This window comes from Colias croceus, chromosome 20 (assembly GCF_905220415.1).
Source record: "Colias croceus chromosome 20, ilColCroc2.1".
Taxonomy (NCBI): Eukaryota; Metazoa; Arthropoda; class Insecta; order Lepidoptera; family Pieridae; genus Colias; species Colias croceus.
The window spans coordinates 4,487,712-4,513,367 of NC_059556.1; the positions used below are offsets into that span (position 1 = coordinate 4,487,712).

Sequence of the window (25,656 nt, forward strand, 5' to 3'; positions counted from 1 at the left end):
CGGAATTCAGCTGACCGTGCTCCCAATACATTTAAGATAATCTCATTTTAGGATTCTAGATCGATTTGTTTTACGAGGACACCAATTGAATAATAAGTTCCTGATTAACCTAAAAGCCAGGTAATGTGATTACCGTAGTCGTGAGAATTTTAGACAATTATATATTATTTCTTTTTCAAGAAAGTTTTTACTGAGACAGTTTCTGAGATTGAATAAGATTTTTTTATGTTCAATTTATGAAAATTAGTTTTGCTGCTGTGTTGACGAGAATTTAGAGTATGCTTTACTAAAAAGGTGTATAATGACTATTCGTTTTTACAGCTAGGTACAGCCTGCAGTTGAATCCATGGCTTTTGACTTCTTTACAATGTTAAAGTTCTTACAAGTAGGCGCAGAAATGCCCGTCTCCTTTCTCAGGTGTACTCAATTTATATTTCATATATTTCTTTTTGTAGGTATTTGCATTGTACTGTTTGTTAAAAATGTATGTTTATATTCAATCTACAAGTACATAAAGAAGCCATACCATACAAGCCTTTCAGCGGTCATATACAAAGTTTTAGTGGCCTTTCATATAAAGTTATAACTGTATACACGTCGCTTTGATAAATAATGACATGCCCGGGCACTGAGCAACTTTGCTGGTTCGGGTTTAAAGGTCGATAAATCATTTTGTCAGTGTCACTTTATATAGCAGTTTTGTTAACTAGAAAACTTTTTGTTTTTAATCACACAGCTGTTTACGGAACATGTGACGGGAGTGATTAGGTTGTTGGACAGATATCTTTAACAGTAGATATACTATATATTTTTAGAATATAATTGATCTATGTATTTTACTTTAAAGTAGAAAGTAGTAGTATAGTTTATCTGTGGTACATTTTTTAGGAGTTTATGTAGTGGTTTTGTCTAATCATTTCCTACGGCGATTCCATCTGAGCAAAATCAAGAAGACAATTACTCTATCCGATTGGAATTCTAAATATGATAATATAAATAAGTAGGTACCTTTAATAAAATAAAATCACGTGCTAAGAATTATAAAATTTACTACCCTTAAGTAGGTATTAATGCATTTTTTTTATTCGTCATTATAAAATCTACAATAAATAGAATCTGAAATTGATACCAAAAATCATAAGAAATGTTTCTTACGATTTATTATTCATATTCTTTGTAAACGTCTAACATTTTTATAAAGTAATATAAAGGTATATTATTGTCGGTTCAAATTCTAAGAAATGTGCAATCCATCAATAAACCCTATTGCTTACTCAAATATATCTTGGAAACTGTTTGTTAGGTTAACAAGCAAAGTTGATGGAAAAGTTTTAAGATCTTAAGGGAAATGGGAGCGAAAGATTAATCCGCGGTATTTTCGCTGAAGAAATAATTTCGGCGAAAGTTTGTGGTCTGGACGATAGGCTAAAGTCTAAACTGTTTGGAGATTGTTTGAGCGAGTTTTATCAGGTATGCTAAAATAATAGGGGCATGACTTCTATAATAATAGTCAAATTAATAGAAACATTACAATGAACGTTGTGTTGAAGTATATTAGCAAGTTAATTTTTTAAGTTATGTACCTATGTATTCATATCCTACATTGGGTTCAATTCCTAGTGGAGACGAAGAAAAAAAAAAATGTCTCGGTCTGGCAGGACATAGAAGGCTGATCACCTACTTGTTAAAGTTAATCGATCAGTGAAACAGATGTATGCATAATGCATCTGCCCCTTACCACACTTGGGGGCACAAGACTTCACTTTATTCGCTTTAGAGGTTATGTAGGTATGTGCGTGTGTGTGTGTTTCAGAAAAACGTAACGCAGTCTACCTACATAGCTTCACTAATTAAGACAATAAGGCATAACAGACAAGAATTAAAAAGCGGATGAGCTAATTTCCCACTTCACACGGCTTTCTTGAGTCGACGTAGGTTATTAAAGTAATTGCATTAGTGTCTTTGAGAGGACGTCGCAAATTCAATTACGGGGCGAACAGGCGACATGCAATCTATCTTTTTATTAAATTCTTTTTTAACCTTATTTTTAATCGATTTATTGTCTGTGGAGATATACATAATCTTTGCTTTTTAGGGCGTACTTTTATCACATATGGAATTGAACGGAAGCCCGTTCGTTTATTTATTGAAATTAATAAAGAATTATGTATTGCTCGAGTCCTACGTTTATTAATTTGTATATTTAATTATGTAAGAAATATGTTTCATATACAATATCTTCGAATTTATGTACATATATATAAAAAAGTGATTTTAATACATACATACATTTTTCTTAAAATAGAGGTGAACTACATAGGTACTTATTTCCAGCGAAAGGAAAATTTCAAGTAAAAATTTTCGTCTTTATTTTCATATGAAATGTTTTGTTATGGCGAGTGTATGTAACCATGTGCCCAGCACCAATAACGAACATAGCAAGTTAAAAGGTTTCTGACGTTTATTGCACCGACCTCTTTTGATTTGCTTCGTTTATTTTCTGCTAGGAAAGTCATTTAGTTAATGTAAGGGAGCAATGACTGTAAAGTATGCGTTCAATTATATGTTTTTGATGAAATTGTTATTGCCAATTAACACTACTTGTATATATTTTATAATGTGAAATAAGTATATTATATTTCATAAATGATGTGGTTTATACCTAATAAAACAAATTTGAAAAGTTGGTGGTAGGTAGGTATACCTCCATCGATCGAACGAACGAAGTTGGCCATCATCCTTTCAGTATATTAAATATATTATATCAGTAAAATATCCTAATTTTTATAATTTATAATGATGTCATGAGTAATGTAAGTAACAAAACAAGTAAAAAAAAAACGATCCCATTAATTAAATAATTTAATTTCGACACGAGACGTTGAAGAGTAGGATATGACTAAAAAGCAATGGATTCCTTAGGCGTTCCCTTTTGACGTATTTAAACGCCAATTCGTTATATTACGATGGGTTAATTTTCCTTCCTGTTAATAATAATCAATAATCCTAATGGATATTGTTTTTTTCTCAAACTAATTTGCCATGTTGGGCATTTTGGTTATTATTTTAAATATAATTTCAAAACATTCTCAACTTCCATGAACAACTTAATTAATGTTTTGTTAATACAGGCTTACCAATTATTTCGTGTATCTAATTAATTAATGTTTGAATTTTTGATTACCTATTCAGTTAGAAGGTAAGGTTTTCTTTTTCTTTTTACAAGGACCTTGAGGACAAGGTCTTACAAACAATTTGTGTTATTTCACCCATTCGTCTATACCTAAGAATTTGAGAAATTTTGTGACAATACTACCTACCTACCTACGCACTAATATCTCATTATTCTACGAACATGAATATAGAAAAGAAAGAATAATGTATTGTAAAAATATTTAATATCTAGCAATTATATCTAATTTATGTACATCGCAGTTTATTGTTCAAGGTGCCTCATCCCCTCGTAGTGGTAAGTATTGGTTACGTCTTGTATAATAAGGTCGACGTTGGTACATTGGTTCCACAAAAGACCTGGATTGGGCTTGCTGCGGCTGTTCTTGTGACTGCCCTACTGGAATAGGAGTTACTGAGTACCCAGCCGCTACCAAAGCTTCGAACTCTTCAGGAGTATACGCTTTGTTGTTCCTTGGAGGAGGCAACTGCGATCTTTGCTCATCCAAATTCTGATTCTGCCGTTCAATATTTACTTGTTCCGAACTCGATGCTTGTTCTATCCTGTAAGGCTGCTCCCTGTACTGTTGATCCCTAGACTGATCTATCCTTACTACTGGACGAAGGACTTTCTTGGGTGCAATATTTTTGCTCACGTAAATAGCGGATAGGGGAGTCTTCGTCGCCTCGATAGCTCGCGGTGGCTCTTTTATCGCCTGAGCAGGTATTTCGTATCTACGCGCTTCGTTTTGTCGATAGACTGGTCGATAATAATATTGATCGGCAATTTGCACTGGTCGTTGGGCAGCGGACAGATTTTCTTGAATAGCTTGAACCTTTTCTGGTTCAGGGAAACGTTTCAGATATGTGACAGGCCTTTCATTTGATAGAATACGAGGTTGCTCTTGCCTTAACAGTGCTCTTGGCGTGTCCACAATTCTAAACTGTTTTGGGGTTGCTTCTTGTTGTTGATACTGAGGAGCAACACGATAGAGGGGGCTTAAATTTTGCAACTTTGGTGCTGGTACAACTTTGAGACCTTGAGCTTCAGGACGTTCGTACAAAGGTTGCTGAACCGATGACTGTGCTGGTTGTATGGTCACGTAACGAAGAGTCTGTGGAATGCGTTGGTTTTGCTGAATTTGGCGGTATTGCTGTTGTTGTTGAACTAGTTGCTGTTGGGCTTGTTGCTGGTTGGCTTGTTGCTGTTGAACATTTGTTGTTTCTATTAAGTATTGTTGAGGAGCCACTGTCGGTTGCGGAGTGACGTGGATTTTGGGGCGTAGCTTTGTTGGCTTTTTGCTTGGTTTGGTGATGTATTGTTCGATCTGTAAAAAAATTAATGCATCATTTTAATCACAATTCCCATAACCTATAGTTATTTGAATTTAAAGTATAAAAAGAGCTTAATTAAATCCATAATATTCTTTGATTTTCCAGTTATGTTTAGTTTATAACTATTACGTATGATATTTATTGATTTGAGAAAAAAATACCTGTTGATATTGCGGAGGTGCTGTCTGAGTAACGATTTGGGGAGCCTGCGTTTGCGCATATGCTTGAGGTCTCTGCACCGCATTTAGCAATGCCAACAGATCTTGGTCGTATGCAGCTGCTGCATTGGCTCCATTGTCACTGACAGATAAAGCAGCACCAACAGAAGCTTCTCCACCATTGGAAGAATAGTGTGGTCTTGCAATCACTGTGTGTGATGGTGGGGCGATCTGCTAAGAATACAAAAGATAATATTAATAATATACCTAGATATTTTGAAGAAAACATTGAATTAAAAAAAAAATAATATGTTTAAGTAGTTTTATATCTACTGTTTGAATTTCGACAGAATTTCTTTAATGGTAGAATAACTGACAACTTGACCGGAAATTAAAAAAATAAAATGCGAATTGTTCAAAAAGTAATGGTATCCGTATAACACTTAGTATGAATATATTCTTAGATTTAGTTGTTTAAGTTTATGATAGTTCATAAGAGTTATTACTTCGTATAGTTTGATAATATCAGGTGAAGATATAGATAGTTCATGGGATTTATTTATGCCTTCGTTTTTAGCCTTGGATAACAAACATAACAAGAAGGCTCACCTGTCGTTGGACTTGAGGGTCGATATAATAGAACTGCTGCAAGTTCTGCTTGTGCTCCTGCTGTGGGTTTTGGTATAACTGCTGCAACTGCTGGTTGCTGGATAGCGGTGCTTTTCTCTCCGGTTGAAGTTCTAACAACTCTTGTGCGTTTACCGAGAACACTTGGCCTGGGCGGTATTGTTCATCTCTGGATAGAAAATAATATTGTTTAAATAGTTGAATTATGCATGAGCATATTTGATATGGATATATAATGCATATAGAAAATAAAATTGTCAACAATACACAACTATCAGGCAGTTGTAATTCATTTTTTTACTGTGCGGATAGTATATGAATGATATTTTTCTAGACACAAAGAAAAAAAAAGATGTGTGACACTCGGGGACTGCCGCGGTAAAGCTATTGTATAGCATGCCTTCAAGCCATACCTCCGTACCCGTCGGAGTGAAGAGCGTGAGGTTTTTTTCGTCACGGAATTTCTGGATTCGGTCCCCGCGCTCACGGCCCGCGATAGAAGCTATGCAATAGCTTAAAAAATCCTTACGTTTTGATGATCACAATTTCAACATTCTCAATAAAAAAGTTAAAGCCTCTAACAGATTAATTCTTGACTTTTCCCTCTCGTACTAAATTCCTACCTTTATAAAGACGCACAATTGCCTATAGGTAAACAGTTTATTTACCAAGGAAGCCAATTATCGCTCTACGACAGCTGTTTCTGATTTGAAAAGGATTAATTCAGAGAACTCGAAACTCCAGTAAACATTAAGGTCAAAACATTACTTAATTATCTCAATGTTTTGTTTGAATTAGAACAATATCTGAATACAACATTGTTTTCCGTTAAGAACAATTTTTGAGTTTGTTCCTGGTTATTCAATTTATCAGGAAGATTGATTATTTAAATTTAAACGACTTTCCTGAAAACATTGATTTAAATTTATTGTATAGGTATCTAAGGATATTGAAGAACTATTTATTTAGAAGAATATTTTTACCTTGCAGCTTTGTCATCGTCTTGCGGTTCTTCCACGGGTGCTACTGGTTCCTGAAATATAGAGAAAAAGTTATTATTACAAATTCATCAATTTACTAATCTAAATTAACTATTTTTATGAAAAAAATACTCTACGTTTTGCCGCCACTTCGAAATTTACAGAAAAGAAAAAGGCAAGAAACTTCAGTAAAAAATTATAATGAGAAAATGTTGGATTGACACGCATGATTAAATGGAACTTTCATCCAATTAGTGTCGCATTATCTGAGAAAAAATTACAAAACAGGAAACTATAAAATCCAACAATCGTATCTAATTGTCAAATAATTATCTATGTCGCATTCACACCGTAATATATAGTGTAATTATGTGTTGCATTAGATACACATTCTAGTGAAAGTGTTAAAATATGTAACAATGCATTTCCATCATTAGCATGACGTGTATCGAGGTGTATCAAATGCAGTATACGTATAGAAGACAATAAAAAGTGGTCGTGGCAAGCGTAATCCATTTAGGTAATAGACCGGTCTCTTTGGAACTTAATCTATACATATAATAAATCTGTAGAAGGGTCAATTCTGTACATTGAAAATATTGAAAAAATAAATAGCAGGGGGTGTTACTGGATCGATACCAAACCCAAATATGTGATTAAAAAAATTTTTGTCTGTCTGTCTGTCTGTCTGTCTGTCTGTCTGTCTGTCTGTCTGTATGTGAAGGCATCACGTGAAAACTAGCAGTTCGATTTCGATGAAACTTGGTATAATTATACCTTATTATCCTGGGCGTAAAATAGGATACTTTTTATCCTGGAAAAATACGTAGAAAAAAAAAATCGTAATTTTTCAGTTTTATCCATAGACGTTGTTCCGTAGAACCGCGAACACACGTTGCGTATTATTATAGGCCTAGCCGTATTTGGGAATTGGGTCCAATAGATATTTATAAGATGTTATTGTCAGAGGTACTCAAAATGGATAAATAAACCATCCACGCGAAGACCGACATCCGCGCGGACGGAGTCGCGGGCGGAAGCTAGTATTATAATATAATGTTTATAATTTAAACCATTTATTCTTCTAAGCTCTGAAAATATACTTTAATTATTAAATATTAAATTCATCCTTATTTCTATGCCTACAATATTACCTATATACTTAAACACCGCATGTTTAACTTGATACACAATTGGTTCACCAACCTCTGTAGTTATCTTAGCAAAACTTAATTAGAAAACATGGGTTAGAATAAACATTGGCTTTTCAGTTTTCACCCATATTTACATTACATAAATGTTATCTCATATTTCGAAGGTATTAGCAAGTAATTAGATATTCCATGGTACTTGTTAGATTTTCGCAACAAAGAAACAGTTTTAATGGCGGGCTATCGTTTCGTCACTGCCATTAAAACATCACGAAATAATAGTTTGTTAGCAGCAAGTAATAGCACGTTGTTTACGCGACTCACCGCCGTGGAATGTCCCCTAATGTTGTAATAATTACACAAAAAAGCAAGCGTGAAACATAATCTAAGCAGAACGGTGACACGAATTGATTATAATTTGCGATATAAGATGGCCTAATGGAAAATGCTTTGGCATTTACGACGGCTATGCTCATCGGCTGCCTGTTTAATCTGGCTTCACAACCAGGAAGATTAAATTGGTGGATCATAGAGAAAGGTGTCTTGATTGATATATTTAATTCAATTAGCCTTTAAGATAATCATAGTTATAACAAATGTGAAATCCTGTGTTCCTTAACCAGGAAATGAAAAGCTATTGAGCTTATTTCAATGCTTTGCGCAAGTTCTTGTAAATATGTAGAAGAGATTTATGAGTAGTAAATTCGTAGGTAACTCTTAACTGTTAAGAACTGTTAAGTATTTTGTATTCATGTATGGTTACTCAATAATAATAAGATAGGCGCTTTAGATAATACATGAAAATGTGGAAATTTATGAGAGTGGTACTAAATTGTTTTTATAAAATGTGCATTGTTTTCTTTGCTCTTTCTTATCTATACATATAATAAATCTGTAGAAGAGTCAATTCTGTACATTGAAAATATTGAAAAAGTAAATAGCAGGGGTGTTACTGGGTCGATACCAAGCCCAAATATGTGATTAAAAAAATTTTTGTCTGTCTGTCTGTCTGTATGTGAAGACATCACGTGAAAACTAACGGTAATTATACCTTATTATCCTGGGCATAAAATAGAATACTTTTTATCCCGGAAAAATACGTAGAAAAAAAATCTTAATTTTTCTTAAGTTTTCCGCGCGGACGGGGTCGCGGGCGGAAGCTAGTTATTTAATATAAATATTTGTTTAATGGGAATACAATAAATTTTAATACGATAATATATACATTTAATATATTGGTAAAATCCGTCTGGTCTATGAATTGTATTTTTCATCAGTCAATCAACGTAATTGCTTCTATCGCAAAACGTGAGAGTCACCATTTCAAACATTTTAAATGATTGCCATTTAACTATTGAAATGTATTTTATTTCATATTATTTAATACAAACTTGTAAATCAAAAGTATTTGTGCTATTGCAAATGGTTCGAAAGTTTTAATTAGCTTGATTTTCTAGCTATTTATATTGATTTTCATGGAATAACAAGTTCAATTTCATGATAGAATTTCAAGTTGAATGATTTTATTAGAATAACGAATATTATAATATTTAAAGATAATACCAATAGTTAAGCCTAAAATAACGGAATAATGTTATTGTAGTTTTTGTAGCGATTAAAATACAGTCTAAGTTTCGTAAATATTTCATTTAGGGCCGATTTTTCAATCCTTGGATAAAACTTACCCGTCCAATAAAGTATTACACGATAATATTAACATGACACCTGTAAACTGTCAAATACCGGCAATTAGAAGATATTTCATAAATGGTAGTTTAATACGTTATTCGACGAATAAGTTTTAACCAAGGATTGAAATATCAGCCTTTAGTTCAATTATAAATACAAATCATTTATCATGATCTTATCTTAATTATATCAACACAAATACATTATCCTTTTTAATATAGGTACCTCTAAAGCAGAATAATTAAAATTGTCAAAAATATATACTGATTTAATTTATTCGTAGAATAGGCTTTTGCAATTCACATGAAATTGAAAACCTACGCATCAAATTGATTCTAGGTAAATCCATCATAATGTTAAAATAGTTAATGCATTTCTAGAAATTATTTCCCAACTAATTACGTAGTGTCGTCATAATAATAAGCTACGAGTGCGGGTCAGAAAATCACATTTCCACAACGTGTGTGAAAAGATCAAAGCCATTAGGTATTACAGCTATTTAATATACTTAATGACAATATTTTACATGTAATTTGGAAAGTCAATATGTGCTAATATCTCGATAAATTGGTAAGGCTTTGCCGCTTCACTTTATAAGGTAGGTAAGATGAATATTATGACTTGACTTGTATGACAGCATGATAGGTATGTTCCTGTGCCCCTCGCTGGGGCAGAGGGCATCCAAAGTGCTCTGCCAGATGTTTATCTAGTATGTAGCAAAGTAAAAATTTTAAAGGATTCTCGAAAATGATGTAGAGAATATCAATTGACGTGTATTTTCTTTTTAAATAAATATAAATTAATAGGTCCGACCATCTGTTATTATTCATAATAACATTGGTTAACTGTTATGATTATAAAGACCATTTAACCAGGGTTAAATAGTAGTTAATTATTGTTCTGGCTTTTAAATTGTAGTAATTTATAATCGTATTAGTACAAAACTAAGAAACTGTGAAACTATTAGTAATATAATGAAAGAAATAGAAAGATTTAAATATCAGCTTCTCTTACATATGACTATGAAAGTTGAAGTAATTGAAACATCTATTAATTTAATGTAATAAATGCTTCAATTACCTTTATTAAGAATACATTACGTTTAATTTAAATAATGGCCATTTGTAAAATTTTGAAACTTGATATTATGGACGATGAGTTGCTAAAATAATTGAAAGTTTAGAACATATCTTTTGAAGGAATGAGGAAATTATTTTGAAGAAAATAAATAATATAAGGTTAGAAAACAATAATTTATATAATATTTTCGCAGTGGAATTGCGTTAAATGCTTAGCTATGTTTCGCTAACCGACATCAAAGCGATTTACAATTTGTTCCGTTTCTGCAGACGTGATCAAATTGTAAGGTATTTTATGTACAAATACCTTAGATGTTAATGTAAAGTCACCTTAAAATCATAATTAATAGTAGTTAAGTGCTTTTGCGTAAAGATGTGTGAAAAAAAAATAATAAAATGGAGAGTATCTCCAGAAATTGAGCACAACAAAATCGATAGGTACTCGATATTTTATATTTTGTAGATAAAAATCCAATTATTTATTTTAATTTCTCATGGACTGCAATATTAATTTTTCTATTATTTTACACATCAAAATAAAGTAACGTAAATAACTTCTTATGAGGTCTTTATTTCTTACAATAAACTTTAACTATTAGACGCAATTAATCACACTGCAGGCGCCATGTTGAACGTGACCACAGATTAAATATATCTAGAGCAAATTATATTATAAGTAAAAAGGTGTAGGTAGGTTACAAACACTCAGAGAGTGGGTAGAGAGAAGGTGGGGGTCACTCAGTTACCGGCTTGTGCAGGTCCTGTCAGGACACGGATGCTTTGGCAGCTACCTGCACAGGATAGGTCGGGAACCGGCCCCCACCTGCCACCACTGCAGTGACCAATTAGATACGGCACATCACACCCTAGCCGAGTGCCCGGCATGGACGGCGGAGCGAAGGCCTCTTGAAGATTTGCTGGGAGAGGAGGAGCTGACCCTGCAGGGTATCGCGAAAATGATGGTCAGTGGCGACACGGAATGGAGGACGGTCGTGGCCTTTTGCGAGGCTGTGATTAAAGCGAAGGAGGTTGCAGAGAGGGCCCGGGAGAACGACCCAACGGCGGATCCTCTGCGCCGACGCAGACCCGGCAGACGCAGGCGTCTCTACGCCCAGCGTCAGCCTTGAGACAGGATTTGACGAACATACGCAGGGGGAGGTTTACGTAGAAACGAGCATACTGTAGCTATGCTCGCTGCAAGTAAACCGACCCCCCCTGCGACAGAAGGTGGAATAGCCCGGCAATAGCGCGGCGATATCCTTATTGGATACCGTCGCCTATTGCCACATTATGGGCTTGGGAGAGTCGCCAAATCGCGGCACTCACCACGTAGGCGGTAGGGGTATAAGGCCTGGCTGTTAACCCCTGCCGTCGAAGGCGAATGGTGGCCACCGTTGGGTTTTAGTGGGTATGGCTTCTCGCGAGTCCCACATACCCCCTCACGCAGAAAAACTGCAGAGGGGGATGCGTAAATGCATTTCCCAACGTTAAAAAAAAAAAAAAAAAAAAAAAAAAAAAAAAGGTTACAAACACTAGATTCATTATTTTGATCTTCAAAAACAGCACACGAACGCACACACGATTTAGACATCAAAAGATCATTAGATGGCATGATTCAACTATAGTGACCGAAAAAGAGACAACCAAAGAAAAAGGTGGCAAATTTTAATATGAGTATCGTGGAGAGGTTTTATAATAACCTATCTACACCCTTTTACTTTTCGCATTATCTAGAAGCTGATAAAGCATAATAATTTTTATAACTTACAGATAAGTAAAATTATAAATTTTGTTTGAAGAAATTAGTTTGAGGGAAAGTTATACGATTTTATCATACCGTTTGTACAGAGCCTAACGGTTAAATTCAACCTCGAACCTATATTCGAGGAAGTTTGTAACTGTTCACTGATGTTGAATGGATGGACCTATACCTAGATGTATTAATAAATAATATAATAATATTAATATGGATGCTAAATATGTGGACGTAATCGACAAAATTGAATAGATAATTTTATGTACCTAATTATTATATAAATATGTACTTATTTAAATACACAGAGTCACATTTTTCGAATTTGGACTGAAAAATGTAGTTTCCTAAACTACAATTTTATAAACTTATTTCAATAATTAATTTATTCTGTGTCATATTGTGAATTCTCTATATGCAAAATTGGGTTAATTATAATTCAGATTCAATCCATTTATTCTCATCATCACTTTATAATTAAACCTAGGATTTAATTAAGCTGAGAACAAAATTTAATTTCATAATTACTGTTTCTGAATATTTTACGTATCTGTTTTAAATAGGTGACTGCGTAAGAAATAGCGTTTGCATTAAAATATGATTATGATGTGTAGAGATTCTTATGTATAAATTGAACACGTTACGGTGCATTTACATCAAACGAGCGAATGCTCATTCGAACCCCTCTATGTCAAATAGTGTCAACATGCGTAGAACATTCTTTCGTTGTTCTTAGTGCGTTCTAAAAGATTCTATACAATGTTCCAAAACTGAACATTACTGAATACGAGTTTTCGTTGACACTAAAAGATAGCGAAATAAATGCTCTTGCTCTAGCTCTATGTTCGTTTGATGTAAATGCACCGTACGGTGTATTTTTAATGACACAAGGTTCAAAGTATCGTACTTTTACTTGACATAATTCATTCTGAACCTTAAAACAATCGATGTTTTTAAAGCAACATAAATCTTCAGAGAAATTATTGTATAATGATGTTTGCACATATACACTATTAATTATCACTGCCCTCTTAAGAAAGATAGTCACAGGCGTCTCAAAAAAATAAATTCGTCAAGAACATACTTAATTATTTACTGAGGTATAAATATATATGATAGAGATAGACCGATGAGGTTTGATTTACTCTGTTACATTGCAAGTAAAAATTGCTAATCACAAATACCATTTAAGTATTGGGAATAGAATGTCATTGTAAGAGGAAGGGACTGTGTTGAAATCAGGCTAGTGAAAGGGCGGCAGGACAGACAGCTGTACAATCTATATCGATATATAAAATACTACTATTATCAATACGATTAAGGTATTTAGTGAACGGATATTCGCGCCTGAATCCTAATTTATAGCTCGGATATATGCTCTTTTGGAAGCATTAAATTCATGGGAATACTTAGATTATGACGTCATGTCTCTCAAAAGCTTTTAGGTAGAGTGAATCAATTATTTTCTCTATTGCCAAGTAGCTAGTTATTGTCCAACCTTTGCGCATACAATTTGAATATTCTTGTTATGTTTGAAGTCATAGCATGAGTACTTATCAATATAACAAACAACGTAGACAAGTAAACAGATCATACGAAATAGCGGAACAAATAACACTATAAGATAACTAGCTGTTCACCCCGGCCAGGGTCGTCTTTTTTCAATATTTTCTAAGGTATAAAACCTTCCGTGATCTTAAAGGAACATCAAAAAACAAATTCTTGAGTTATGCGCTTACTAACATTCATTTTTATGTATACAGAATACAAGATTATATGATGTTCTAAGATAGTTTTAAAGGAAGTGCTTACTCATCTCTCTCATTAGGCTTCTTACTGTCACACTCTAATGAAAGCTAAGACATAATTCATTAAACTCGTCACTGATTGGCGGATATCGTCAATAATCATTAATTAATAAACACATAACAATGTTGCTATGACTTACTCGTAATTTCACAGATTAATTTAACCGTCTTCAGTCTGGTAATTAAACGGATCATAAATTATTTTACTGCTAATAAATCTTTATTATATAAAATAATCATTACATATAATTTATATTATAACATTATAATCGCATATAAAGCCGTGAATTGCGATGGTCATGCAGCGGTGATATGCAAGATTTTAATCAAAAGTTGACGATTTGAAATTAAACGAGCGTGCAAAAGTATGTCTATGTCTTAATTTCACTAAATAATATTATTGTTTAAATCAATGTTATTATTATAAGCTATACAAACTTAATAAAAACAATATGAAGTTTAACAACTACTAATTTCTATAACTTCCATAAAATCCGAAAATTCTATGTAGAATGATAAATAATATTTAATACCACAGATTACTAAATAGTTACTGCATAATCATTGAGATATACATATGGAGACGACACCGCCTACATCACTTATGTTCCGCTCAACATACGCCACATGGCTTAACTGCACGCTCATTTTTTATTTGTTTTAAAGTGAAACGCATCAAAATATATGCCTTCGTGTGTGTTACGATATTGCACAAATAATACGGAAAAGTGCAAAGGAATAACTTTCATCGGTAAGTACCTAACTAGATAATAATTTTTAAAACTTAGAGCAAAAAAATGGCGCACAGATTTTGTTCGTGGTGTCTCCTCCATACGTAGTAATATTATCTCAATGTGCATAATAATTTATTTCTAAAGCTGCTTAAAACATAGTATTGTTAGTATTGAATATCCAACCCATTGTTTTGCCCGCGCTTCCTATTTTAACGCATTAAGGGATGAATTTGCAAATATCTTGAGTTCCCTTGCGTCTTAAACCTTTTGCAAAATTCAGCTACGGCGGTTACGTCTCCACTTTGATATATTGTTTTGTTTTTTCATTGCACTCATAGAGATTAAATATTTATAAATATACAAAAAGTCTGTGTATATTTTTATTTTAATAATATTCTCGTGTGATACATAATATCTTACCAAAGTTAATCTTAAGCTGCATGTATTCAAAGTTCAGGCTATTTCCTATAAAATTATAGTTTTCTCTACAATCATTAGATCATACAATAATATTTAATTGTATTATACTTCTACGGTATTAATTTTTTCCTATTTCACTTCCAATTTTTATTTTCATGACATAAAGTAGTGTTTGTGAAAAATGTATGTTATCTATATGCTAAAATCTGTTCAATTTTTTACAATAGGTAGATACATACTAAACAGGAACGCTAAACAGGCACTAACCTTTTCAAATAGATCTGTATCTAACGTGAGGTAGAGTGGCACTAGGAATGCCGGGATGGAGAAGGCAAATTGGCATAGAAATATGCGAAAGCGAAAGAAGGTATCATCATCCTAACTGATTGAAGGCTAATAATAATAAATAGAAATCCTAGTCTTACCTGTTTTCTCGCGTTTCTATAATAATAGTGTCCCGAACCAACATCTTGGGTCTGCCGTTTGTCCTTACTGGGCTCGGCTTCAGCTTCTTTCTTAGTTTCTTCGCAAGAGGCGCATAGAGCAAGAGCTGTAACAATACAACATAGATTAATTAAAATATTCAAAAAGAATATTATGAATAATGAATTATAAATCTTATAAAAGAATAAATTGAATTAATGAATTAGACCTCTCGTTTTGATTAGATTGAATTAAAGAAATGGATATAATTTTAGTGATTCAAATTAATATTTAGGTAACTAGATAGTCTATCTATAAATTTGATTAATAAAATTACGTAGATTTATATAAAGTTTTCGTAACCATTCCTAAAAAAATAATGTCGTGATCATTAATTGGGGCATTGTTAAATACCGTCTGTTGGTTAAAATAATATTTCACAATTTCCTTTTGTAAACTTAGCATAATTTTAAATATTATGAACCCACAATTACTTAGTTATTATATTTTATTACTTTGTAATGTATGAATGTATAATTGTATAAATGTATAGTCAATATTATTGCCTATAATTACATAAATAAAACGTTTAAACATTGACAAAGGTCAAAGGAAACGAATGGCATAATATAATTCACCTAATATTGTTTTGGTCTAAATTTATTGCAAATTAATTGAATGTGGTTGACGGTTTCCGTGCCGCATAGAATTTAATTATTGCACTGCTAGGTTTGTCTGTTAAATCTAATAAAAGATGCTATATTAATAAGAAATATTTTTAATCTAAAAAAGAATTTGTTATGTCTAGAATCTTATAAACTAAACTAATTAAGATCACAGTCCAATTATATTCGCAAATCGCAACATAATATATTTGCCCTTGAGTAGTGAGCTATAGAAGACATTTTATTCCGTATTTCAATATATTATATAAATTAAAATTAAAATAAACATTAAACTGATTTATGTATTACGATGAAATATGAACTTAATTGAAGGATGGCAGAACAATGGTATTAAATATGAATCTATTATAAAGTAAATTACCCATAGAGAAATCGGAAGCACGTCTATAATGTATGCAGTTTTAATTACTTCAAAAATCATTCTTACCACTAAATTATTACATATTAAGTCGATTAATATTAATGAAACTAATTTGAATGCATTGTTTTTTCGCTTAAAATAGTGTAGAATTATTTATTGCTCAACAAAAACATGTGTTTATAACATTGCATACATACATATTCAAATGTGTACATACATTTTAATAATGCATAAAATAAATACGTACTTAGTTATATAACATAACAAATGTGGGTTGCCTGGAAGAGAATGCTTCTAAGCAATAAGGCCGCCTTTCGTACATATGTGCCAGTGCATTATTCTCTAAGTTTGCTACTCCTGGTATATATGTACAATAAAGCATAAATAAAATAAATAAATTCTACATTTGAGTCGAGTTACAGTTATTTACACAATATATTATTATATCCATTTTCACCTGCATGTGTCTCAAACAAATACCTATATTAAATTCAAAATATTAGATAAATGTTTCTTTATTAAACAACTTAAACGTTAAGCTTCAGCTTTTCTTTTGTGTTTCGGTTTATCCGCAAATTTTTATCTAAATAGCAGTGTGTTTCGAAATGGTTTTCCTCTTTAAATTTTCGTACGTGGAAAGAATAAAGATTTTTCTGAAGTGAGTTGTTGTTTCATTGAAATTATAATGTTATTGTTAACTTTGTTAGTAGTTACCCTATATATTTTAAAACGATCTTCACTCATTATTTGAATTACTTATGACCATTATCTACACTAGCTATTTCTTTTTTCGTCTGGATTTTTTTAAATAACAAGTTAGAGTTATGAATTGGTTTATAATTTAAAAATATATAACAAATTGATTTTCATTTCCATTGTTTACTTTTTTCGACTTAGTAAATACGAACCTAGTTATAATTTATACGATAAATCATTTATATTCAACTAGGTTTCCGCCCGCGGCATCGCTCGCGTAGTCAAAGAAAAACCCGCAAAGTTCCCGTTCCCGTGGGATTTCCGGGATTATTTTATTTTCCCGGGATAAAAAGTAGCCTATGTCCTTTCTCGGGTATCAAAATATCTCCATACCAGAACTCATGAAAATTGGTTCAGTAGTTTAGGCGTGATTGAGTAACAGACAGACAGACAGAGTTACTTTCGCATTTATAATATTATCTAATATAAGTATGGATATCAAAATCATTAACAATATAAAGCTCTATACGAGAAAATGTATGTTCATTAAAATAACGGCACAATTCAGTAAAGCCTATTAAGCTAAAGGTGCTTAAATCTAGACAGTGCAGGTTTTAAACCGGCTTTAAAAGGCTAACCTTAGACCTTTGGCATAAGCTGCTTAGATTTATCGTGGAAGCTTATAAATGTATAATAGAAGTGGGTTTTAAAAGCTGGGAACGGAAAAATGATACTTTTGCAAATAATAGTAACTAGGTTTCGTTTTTGAATGTCTATGTATACGATATACGAATGTTTTACGAATGTTTTCAAAGATTATGTATATTATAATAGTATTAACATTGTAGTAAAAGTAACAAATTGTAATACACAGCTTCCAAGTAGGTACAGCAGAGTAAATCCCAATCCCCACAAATATCAAGACCACAATAACCAATTCAATACAATTGAAACCGAAACATCAAACCAGACCTTTGTAGAAACTACAGGCTCTAGCTACAATATAATTCCTGGATATCAATTATTATAGGTCTATACAATTTTCTGTCTATGATTGGCTTCCCTGTAAACACGGTACAACATCCAAACAACATTTATCAGTCCGGGGAATCGAGGTTAGAACTAAAGTGCATTAAAACTGAAATTTCACCATTACCAAGATGGACAGAGAGATGGAGAACAATATGATAAGTTTAATTTATATTTCGTCTGGTACCTACCTAACTCTAATTGCAGATCAATTTAATATATTTTTAGAAATACATAATCTGAAGTTGTGCTTCTGCTTTTGTTTGTTTATAATATTTACTATTTCACCTCAAAACGAAAACAAAAAAAGATGTGATACTGATAATATAAGGCACTGTTCTTATATCGCTTAGGTAATAAAAATGTAGATATTAGAGACTTTAAACTGAAATAAATAAAAGAACATTTAACCGCTTCATTTTCCTTTAGATTTTATTTCTTCCTAGCCCTTGTATTCCTATGCAATAATGCATTTAGTTCACCATCTCTTCGTCTAAATGAAGTTATCCCGCCGCATATTAGATTATTTCTCGTCGCAATCAACAAACTCGATTTACGATGCTTGTGAATGCCAAACAAACGATTTTGTTGCTGCTACGATGGCAAAAAATCTTGAGAATCTAAGAATTATTCCTTGACAAACCGTGAAAAAAGCTCTTGAAGCTTTAAGAACATTTGAAAAATGAAATTCTTTGTGGTATTTAGCAGGCAAAATGTATTCATATCACTATACAATACGCATTTATGACAATTTTAGTGGAATCATTATTCCGACCACGGAGGTAATGGTTATGGTTATAGACCTAACCGCTATTTGTTTTGCTTTGGAAAAACGAAGCATTTTATTATACACAGACAATTTTGCCAATGAAATTTTATATACCTACTAAGTAAGCTATCCCGGTAAACGCTTTTCTGCATTACTGATATAACTTAGGAGTATGAAAATGAAAAACAGAAATGTCCGATACTCGAACTATCTGATATGCATACAAATTTACATGAGAATCAGTCAAGCCGTTTCAAAAGAACTACAAACAGAGCGAAACGAGAATTTAATAAAGTTATGAAATAAGATCAGATTAATATAAATGCATAATATAATTTTAAGAAATAAGCACAAAAATTGTAGAAAAGATATTGGGATTTATTCCGATCAAACTCCACAGCAACGAGCATACCTAAAACTTCTAAAAGATGAACTCAAACAAAAAACGGACGAGGGTATAAAAAACTTAAGTATAAAATATATTAAAGGCATCCCTAAAATCGTTGAAACGGATTCAAAAAACTAGATCAAGCTAAAAGAACAGAAGATTTAACCAACCCGGCTATCGATAACCTGACATACCAACTAACCAATAACTATGGTGAAATTAAATTCTCAAATAAATCCCTGAAATTTATGTATGCAAATGTACGTAGTATTGTAAGACCAGGTAAATTAGATGAACTTAGATGTGTGATAGAGTCATTTAAATACACAATACACGTAATCATATTGACTGAAACTTGGATCAAAACAAAGGACGAAGGTGAACGACTCCAACTTCCACGATATAGGCACTATTATAATTACAGGTCAAATAGTAGAGGAGGTGGGGTCTCAATATTTGTCCACAACAATCTCCAACACAATCAAAGTCACGATCTAGTATTACTTGATAACCATTATCTCTGGGTCCACCTCTATAACTATTCATTGGACATAGGTGCTATATATCGTAAACCAGATCCAGTTACACTTCAAAATTTTTTCGAAACCTTTGAAATACAACTTCAAAAAAGTAGCAGAGCCATCATATTTGGTGATTTCAATATAAATTTATTAAATTTGGATCGAACTAATAATACCTACAAGGACTTGGTTGAGATAAATGGCTTCCAACTACTAAACAAGATTGATGAAACATACTGTACACGAGAAACCAATACGACAAAATCAATTCTAGATCATGTTGCTACAAATGTGAAACAAAACGATTTCCACCTTGCCATTGTAGAATCAGCAATGTCAGATCACAAACAGATATTCTTAGAAATGAAGAAATATAAACCTGATTTATTTAAAAGAATAGAATATGAAGCACTAAATTACAATGAATTATACTTATACATAAAAAATAACCATACTTACAATAACAATTTGGAATATTCACAAGTGGAATTAAGATTAAAAGAAGCAATAAACAAAAATAAAGTCATTAAATCAAAAATACTCAACAAACCAAGACAAGACTGGATACACAGAGATATAATTAAAGAAATCAACGACAGAAATCAAATTTATTACGAGCACAAATTGAACAAAGATAACAAATGCATTGAACAGAAGTTTAAAAAAAAGAGAAATCAAGTAACTGCTAAAATACAGAAAACAAAAAACGAATATTATACAAGAGAATTTCATAAAGTTCTCAAACAACCAAAGAAGATGTGGAGCCTTATAAACTCGTTATCTAGGAATAGCACAAAGGATACTGTCATTCCACAGATCATAACCCCTACTGGCTTAATAAGCGATGAAAAGGAAATTTGTAAGTGTTTTAATATCTTCTTTGCTTCGGTTGGCTCGAATTTAGCAAATAAAATTCCTAAAACCCAGAATTATCAACTTAATGTGACATTAGATTACAATAATTCATTCACCCAGTTTAATCCCACTAACGCTGAAGAAGTAAAAAACATTATTAACTCGCTAAACTCAAATACCAGCTCAGGGTTAGATGGCATTAGCGTTAAAGCCTTAAAATGTATCAAAGACTTGATAAGCCATGATCTAGCGTGTTGTATAAATAAATGTCTATCAGAAGGAACATTTCCAAACTCTCTAAAAATTGCCAAAGTCGTACCTATATTTAAAGCTGGTAGCAAAACAGACCCTAACAATTACCGACCCATCTCTGTCCTACCTGTTATATCAAAAATTTTTGAAAGGGTCTTGCACACTCAATTAAAAAAATTCCTTGACTCAATCAACTTTCTTTATCAGAAACAATACGGCTTCCGTCCCAAATCCAATACTCTCTCAGCCACGTCAGATCTTATAACAAAACTTATTAGTAACTTAGACAATAGAAATATTGCGGTTGGCATTTTTGTGGACCTAAAAAAAGCGTTTGATACCGTGAGCCACGACTTGTTACTAACAAAACTTCATTGCATTGGTATCAGGGGAACAGCTCATGAATTAATTAAATCCTACCTCGCAAACCGTTGTCAAATTGTCAAAATTGGATCATGTCAAAGTGATCCTATGCCGATATGTTATGGAGTACCACAAGGCTCTATTTTAGGCCCACTATTGTTCCTAGTATACATAAACAACGTATATGAGCTTCCCTTCAAAGGTGACTTAAGTCTATATGCTGATGACACCAGCCTATTCTATTATGGACAGTCAATACACTCTTTGATATCGGAAGCTCAACATGACATGACCCTCCTTAACACTTGGTTACAAAATAACCTACTGACAATTAACGTTGAAAAAACGAATTACATTATATTCTCACCTAAATCTAAAAAAGTTCCAACACACGCCCCTCTTTTTATAAATAATCAACAAATTAAACAGATTAATGAAGAAAAATATCTGGGTCTAGTATTGGATAGTCATATGACCTGGAAACCGCATATTGAGAAAGTCAGGAAAAAAATAGTTTCATTGTCAGGTGCATTAAGAGGATTTGCAAAATGTCTTCCAAATACTGTTCGATATACTATTTATAACTCCTTAATTAAATCCCACTTAGATTATCTAATACCTATATGGGGAGCATCCGCTAAAACTAACATGAACAAAGTGCAAATAGCCCAAAATAGATTAATAAAAACCCTTTTTTGCTATAATTATCTCACTCCAACAAAAAAAATATATAAAGATACTAAAATAATGGATATTTCGCAAATTTACATCTATAATACTTGTATCCTGATACGAAAATTGTTTAATAAGGAAATTCATACAGATATCACTTTAACTAAAAGAAAGCGAAATTCTAATCTACGACAAAATGTATGTTATGACAACCTAAATATCCATCCAGCCCGTACCTACTATGGCTCAAAAAATTTACTTCATGACGGAGTTAAAATATACAATAGCCTACCTACAGATATAAAACAAATAAAATCATTAGGATTGTTCAAAAAGAAATTAAAACTTCATATACTACAAAATGAAAATATTTCCTGTAATAACTATCGTGTATAAAACTTAAAATAGTAAATAACTGAAATAAAATCAGCAATATAAAGAAAAATAACAACGATCACAAAGTACTCTTATCACAGTCACTAGTTAAAAAAAAAATAAAAAAAAAAATATATTATAGTATAAAGTGTTAATTATAACATAAAAAGTATATATACAAAAATAATCAAAAGAGTAAAAACCATTATAACATAATATTATGAATTATTATATAAAGTAATAAACAAAAAAAAAAACAAACAAGAGTGTATATATTCAAGATTGTAAAATTACTTTAAATAGTTAAGTCATTTACACTAAATGTTTGAATAAATTTACAATTAATATTTATTTTAGTTCATGCACTCGATGTCACATTTAGTTGATTTATATCCGCGTTAGCATTCCTTACGAACACAGCCATACCGTCATAAGACGATATTATTGTACAGAGTAGTTCTCCGCTCACCCGCAAGTTTTTAACATTTTTGTCAAGGTGTACAAGTTAACACTATTGAATTAGAATAAGTGAATTGTAAAATTCTTTTGAAATAAATGTCTCTAAACCTAATATAATGTTTCTCCCCCAAACTGTGGTTAAAAACCTTTTTACAAAATCCTTCTATTACACGGTACAACACGGTATAAAACAGTATAACCACAGTATAACTGAGTTTGAAAGTCGAAAGTGTTGCGTGTTCGCTCGTTCCTGTCCAGTAAAAGTAAGACTTCCTAATCGCGTATCTGACATAAACCTCAGCGGTGACAAACCCGCACGCACAGTTATTAAACGTTATTAAGTGATCGGTTAAATTATTGTCATTTTGGCAGACATGCTTATGTAACTAACACAACGGAACTCTATAGGTATTTTTAATGTTTAGAGTTTTATTTTAAGTGTGAATAAACAATATATTTATGACATTACTAAATGTAGAGTCACACAAAAAATAAAAATAAAATAATTATGACAATAAAAACTAACTAGTTATACCGTTATAAGTTTTATAACATACTCAGATTAAAAGAAGAGTAATTATAAAAAAATAACATCCAAGGTGCAGATTGCATTCAGGGCATTATTATTAAATACAATATCAAACATACATAATGAATGAGAGCACAACAGAAACTTCAAATTAAAATTCTTAATTAATAAAGAAAAAGAGCGTTTAAAAAAGGTTGAGAACAGCTTAATGTGCAATTATGTTTCTGAGATTCGGTACACTGTGTCAGCGTGAGGAAGGTCAAGGTGTTTTCTCTGCAAGTTCACGCGCTTTTTTGCTTATGAGAATTGATGAATCATGTTTTTATAATATTGATTTATGACTTGTAAACGATTTGTAGTTAAGTATTATCATTAAGAGAAATTTAGATTACATGTTTGATATATAAGTAAGGCACGAAAGAATTTGGTTCTTGTTTTTAAATAATAACTGTTATTAACAACATTACTGTATAATATTAACCAGCCAAACTATAATAATAGTAATTAACGTCAGTTGACCTACCTTATAGATAACTACTAGATAATATCAGCATTCCAAATTGATATTAACTCATTCTTGTTTTAGTGAAGGTAAGTGCATATTGTTAGTAGGATCGATACGTAATACACCACTTAGCGAAAGAGGATAACATAGCTTGTATATAACAGAAACGATTATGTATTTGCGTTTATTGTATTTTAATTAGAGATTATATAAATATTAGATTATTATAAGCATCGTTACCCAGTCATATTAAGTACCTACCTAAACAAATTACTAAAATATAAACGTTCAAATTCTGTTTGTACTAATAGTTACTAGGAATTTCTAATGTCTACCCCTTTATATTTGATGACTATTTCATTATAATACATCCCTAGAATTATTTAAGTTTAGCCCTGAGACAAAGACGAAATTTATTTAGTTTATTTATGTCGCTCGAAATTGTTTTGGCTTCAAACTCAGAGGAAGATTGAATTTCGTTTTCAAGGCTATCTTGTGAATTTGGCTAGAGACATCGAAATAAAACCAAATAGCGGCTAGCGATGATTTTAATTAAATCTAGATTATTGAAGAGATTTACTCTATAATTCGTTTATTCTTGTTCTATTCTGAATAGATATTTTGATGTGGAAAAAAATAATTGTACATAATAGATATTATGTAAATGCTGGCACTGTATCTTATGGAGTGGAAAGCGTCGATCGCCTATAGCACTAGTCTAGTACCTAGATTAGTCAATTGTCATGTCTCTTTATTTGTAAACTTTTATAATGTGGGCTCAAATAAGTTTCATTTTCATAAATAATAATTAAAGGAACGTGAACCTAAAACATCACTTGCTTAGTTACATACCTTACCTCGGTATAAATTAAACATTAATATGTAGTACACTTTGATTATAGAAATGTAATAAAATAATTTGCACGCTGTTAAATAACGGCTAAACATGCTGTAATATTATATTGTAAGTTATAACAGCCTAAAATACCATGTTTAAATGCAAATAAAGGATTTATTTATTTATTTTATTTATTTACACGATGTACTTTAATAACGTTAATGGTTTTATAATCCGAAGTAATTAAACTTTAACATTAAATAATATTTCACATACCTATTACGCAAGTTGTTAATATTAATATTTACCAACGGATCTGTTTAAAGCGGTAACTCAAATAGTGACCCTTACAAAGTTAAATATATCAACAAATTAGCTTTCCGCCCGCGGCTTTGCCCGTTTCAAAAAAAAACCTGCATATTTCCCGATCTCGTGGGATCCCTATCCTATGTGTTAATCCAAGTTACCCTCTATATTTGTGCTAAATTTCATTGTAATCGGTTCAGTAGTATTTGCGTGAAAGAGTAACAAACACTACACGTCCATCCTCACAAACTTTCGCATTTATAATATCAACAAATAACACTAATTTACGTACAAAGCAATATTCGATAAGAAACTATACACGTAAAATGACTTTACACCTACACATTCCATATTCTTACAAGGATAAAAATTTATCGCAAGTCACTAACACAGATTTGATGCCAAGTGGTACAGAAAAGATTAATTTTCGTGTCGATAAACTGTATCTATTTATAAAGGGTATACTTATTTGGAAACCACTCGTAACGTTTTATTAAATAAATGACTGTTCAGAATATAAATGGCTCGGTTTATGCTATACAAGACAAATAAGAAAATAAATTGAAATTACTGAAGTTCATTTTTGTTCCTTCGTTTACGTAATAATTAATTAGCTGACTGCCTAAAAGACATTCTACTATTTAGTATTCTGTTAAAATTTAAAGACTAACAAATGATTAAAGTGACCGCTTTAATCATTAATTGTTGTCATGTTTAAAAAAAG

General features: G+C 31.9%; 1 protein-coding gene across 2 annotated transcripts in view; it reads right to left on the minus strand.

Moving 5' to 3' along the window:
• Positions 1 to 3,381: 3,381 nt before the first annotated feature.
• The window catches only part of LOC123700632 (mediator of RNA polymerase II transcription subunit 15-like), a 52,192-nt gene continuing 29,917 nt past the window's right edge, over positions 3,382 to 25,656 (minus strand). The window contains exons 2-6 of one of the 2 annotated variants that reach the window (XM_045647875.1): positions 15,331 to 15,455; positions 6,275 to 6,324; positions 5,274 to 5,460; positions 4,668 to 4,895; positions 3,382 to 4,499 (exon numbers count right to left, since the gene is read on the minus strand). In XM_045647875.1, coding sequence (XP_045503831.1) covers positions 3,444 to 4,499; positions 4,668 to 4,895; positions 5,274 to 5,460; positions 6,275 to 6,324; positions 15,331 to 15,455 — 1,646 coding nt within the window. In that variant the 3' untranslated portion in view covers positions 3,382 to 3,443. Of the gene's footprint in view, positions 4,500 to 4,667; positions 4,899 to 5,273; positions 5,461 to 6,274; positions 6,325 to 15,330; positions 15,456 to 25,656 lie in introns of both variants that reach the window. The other variant, XM_045647874.1, reaches the window with a different exon arrangement.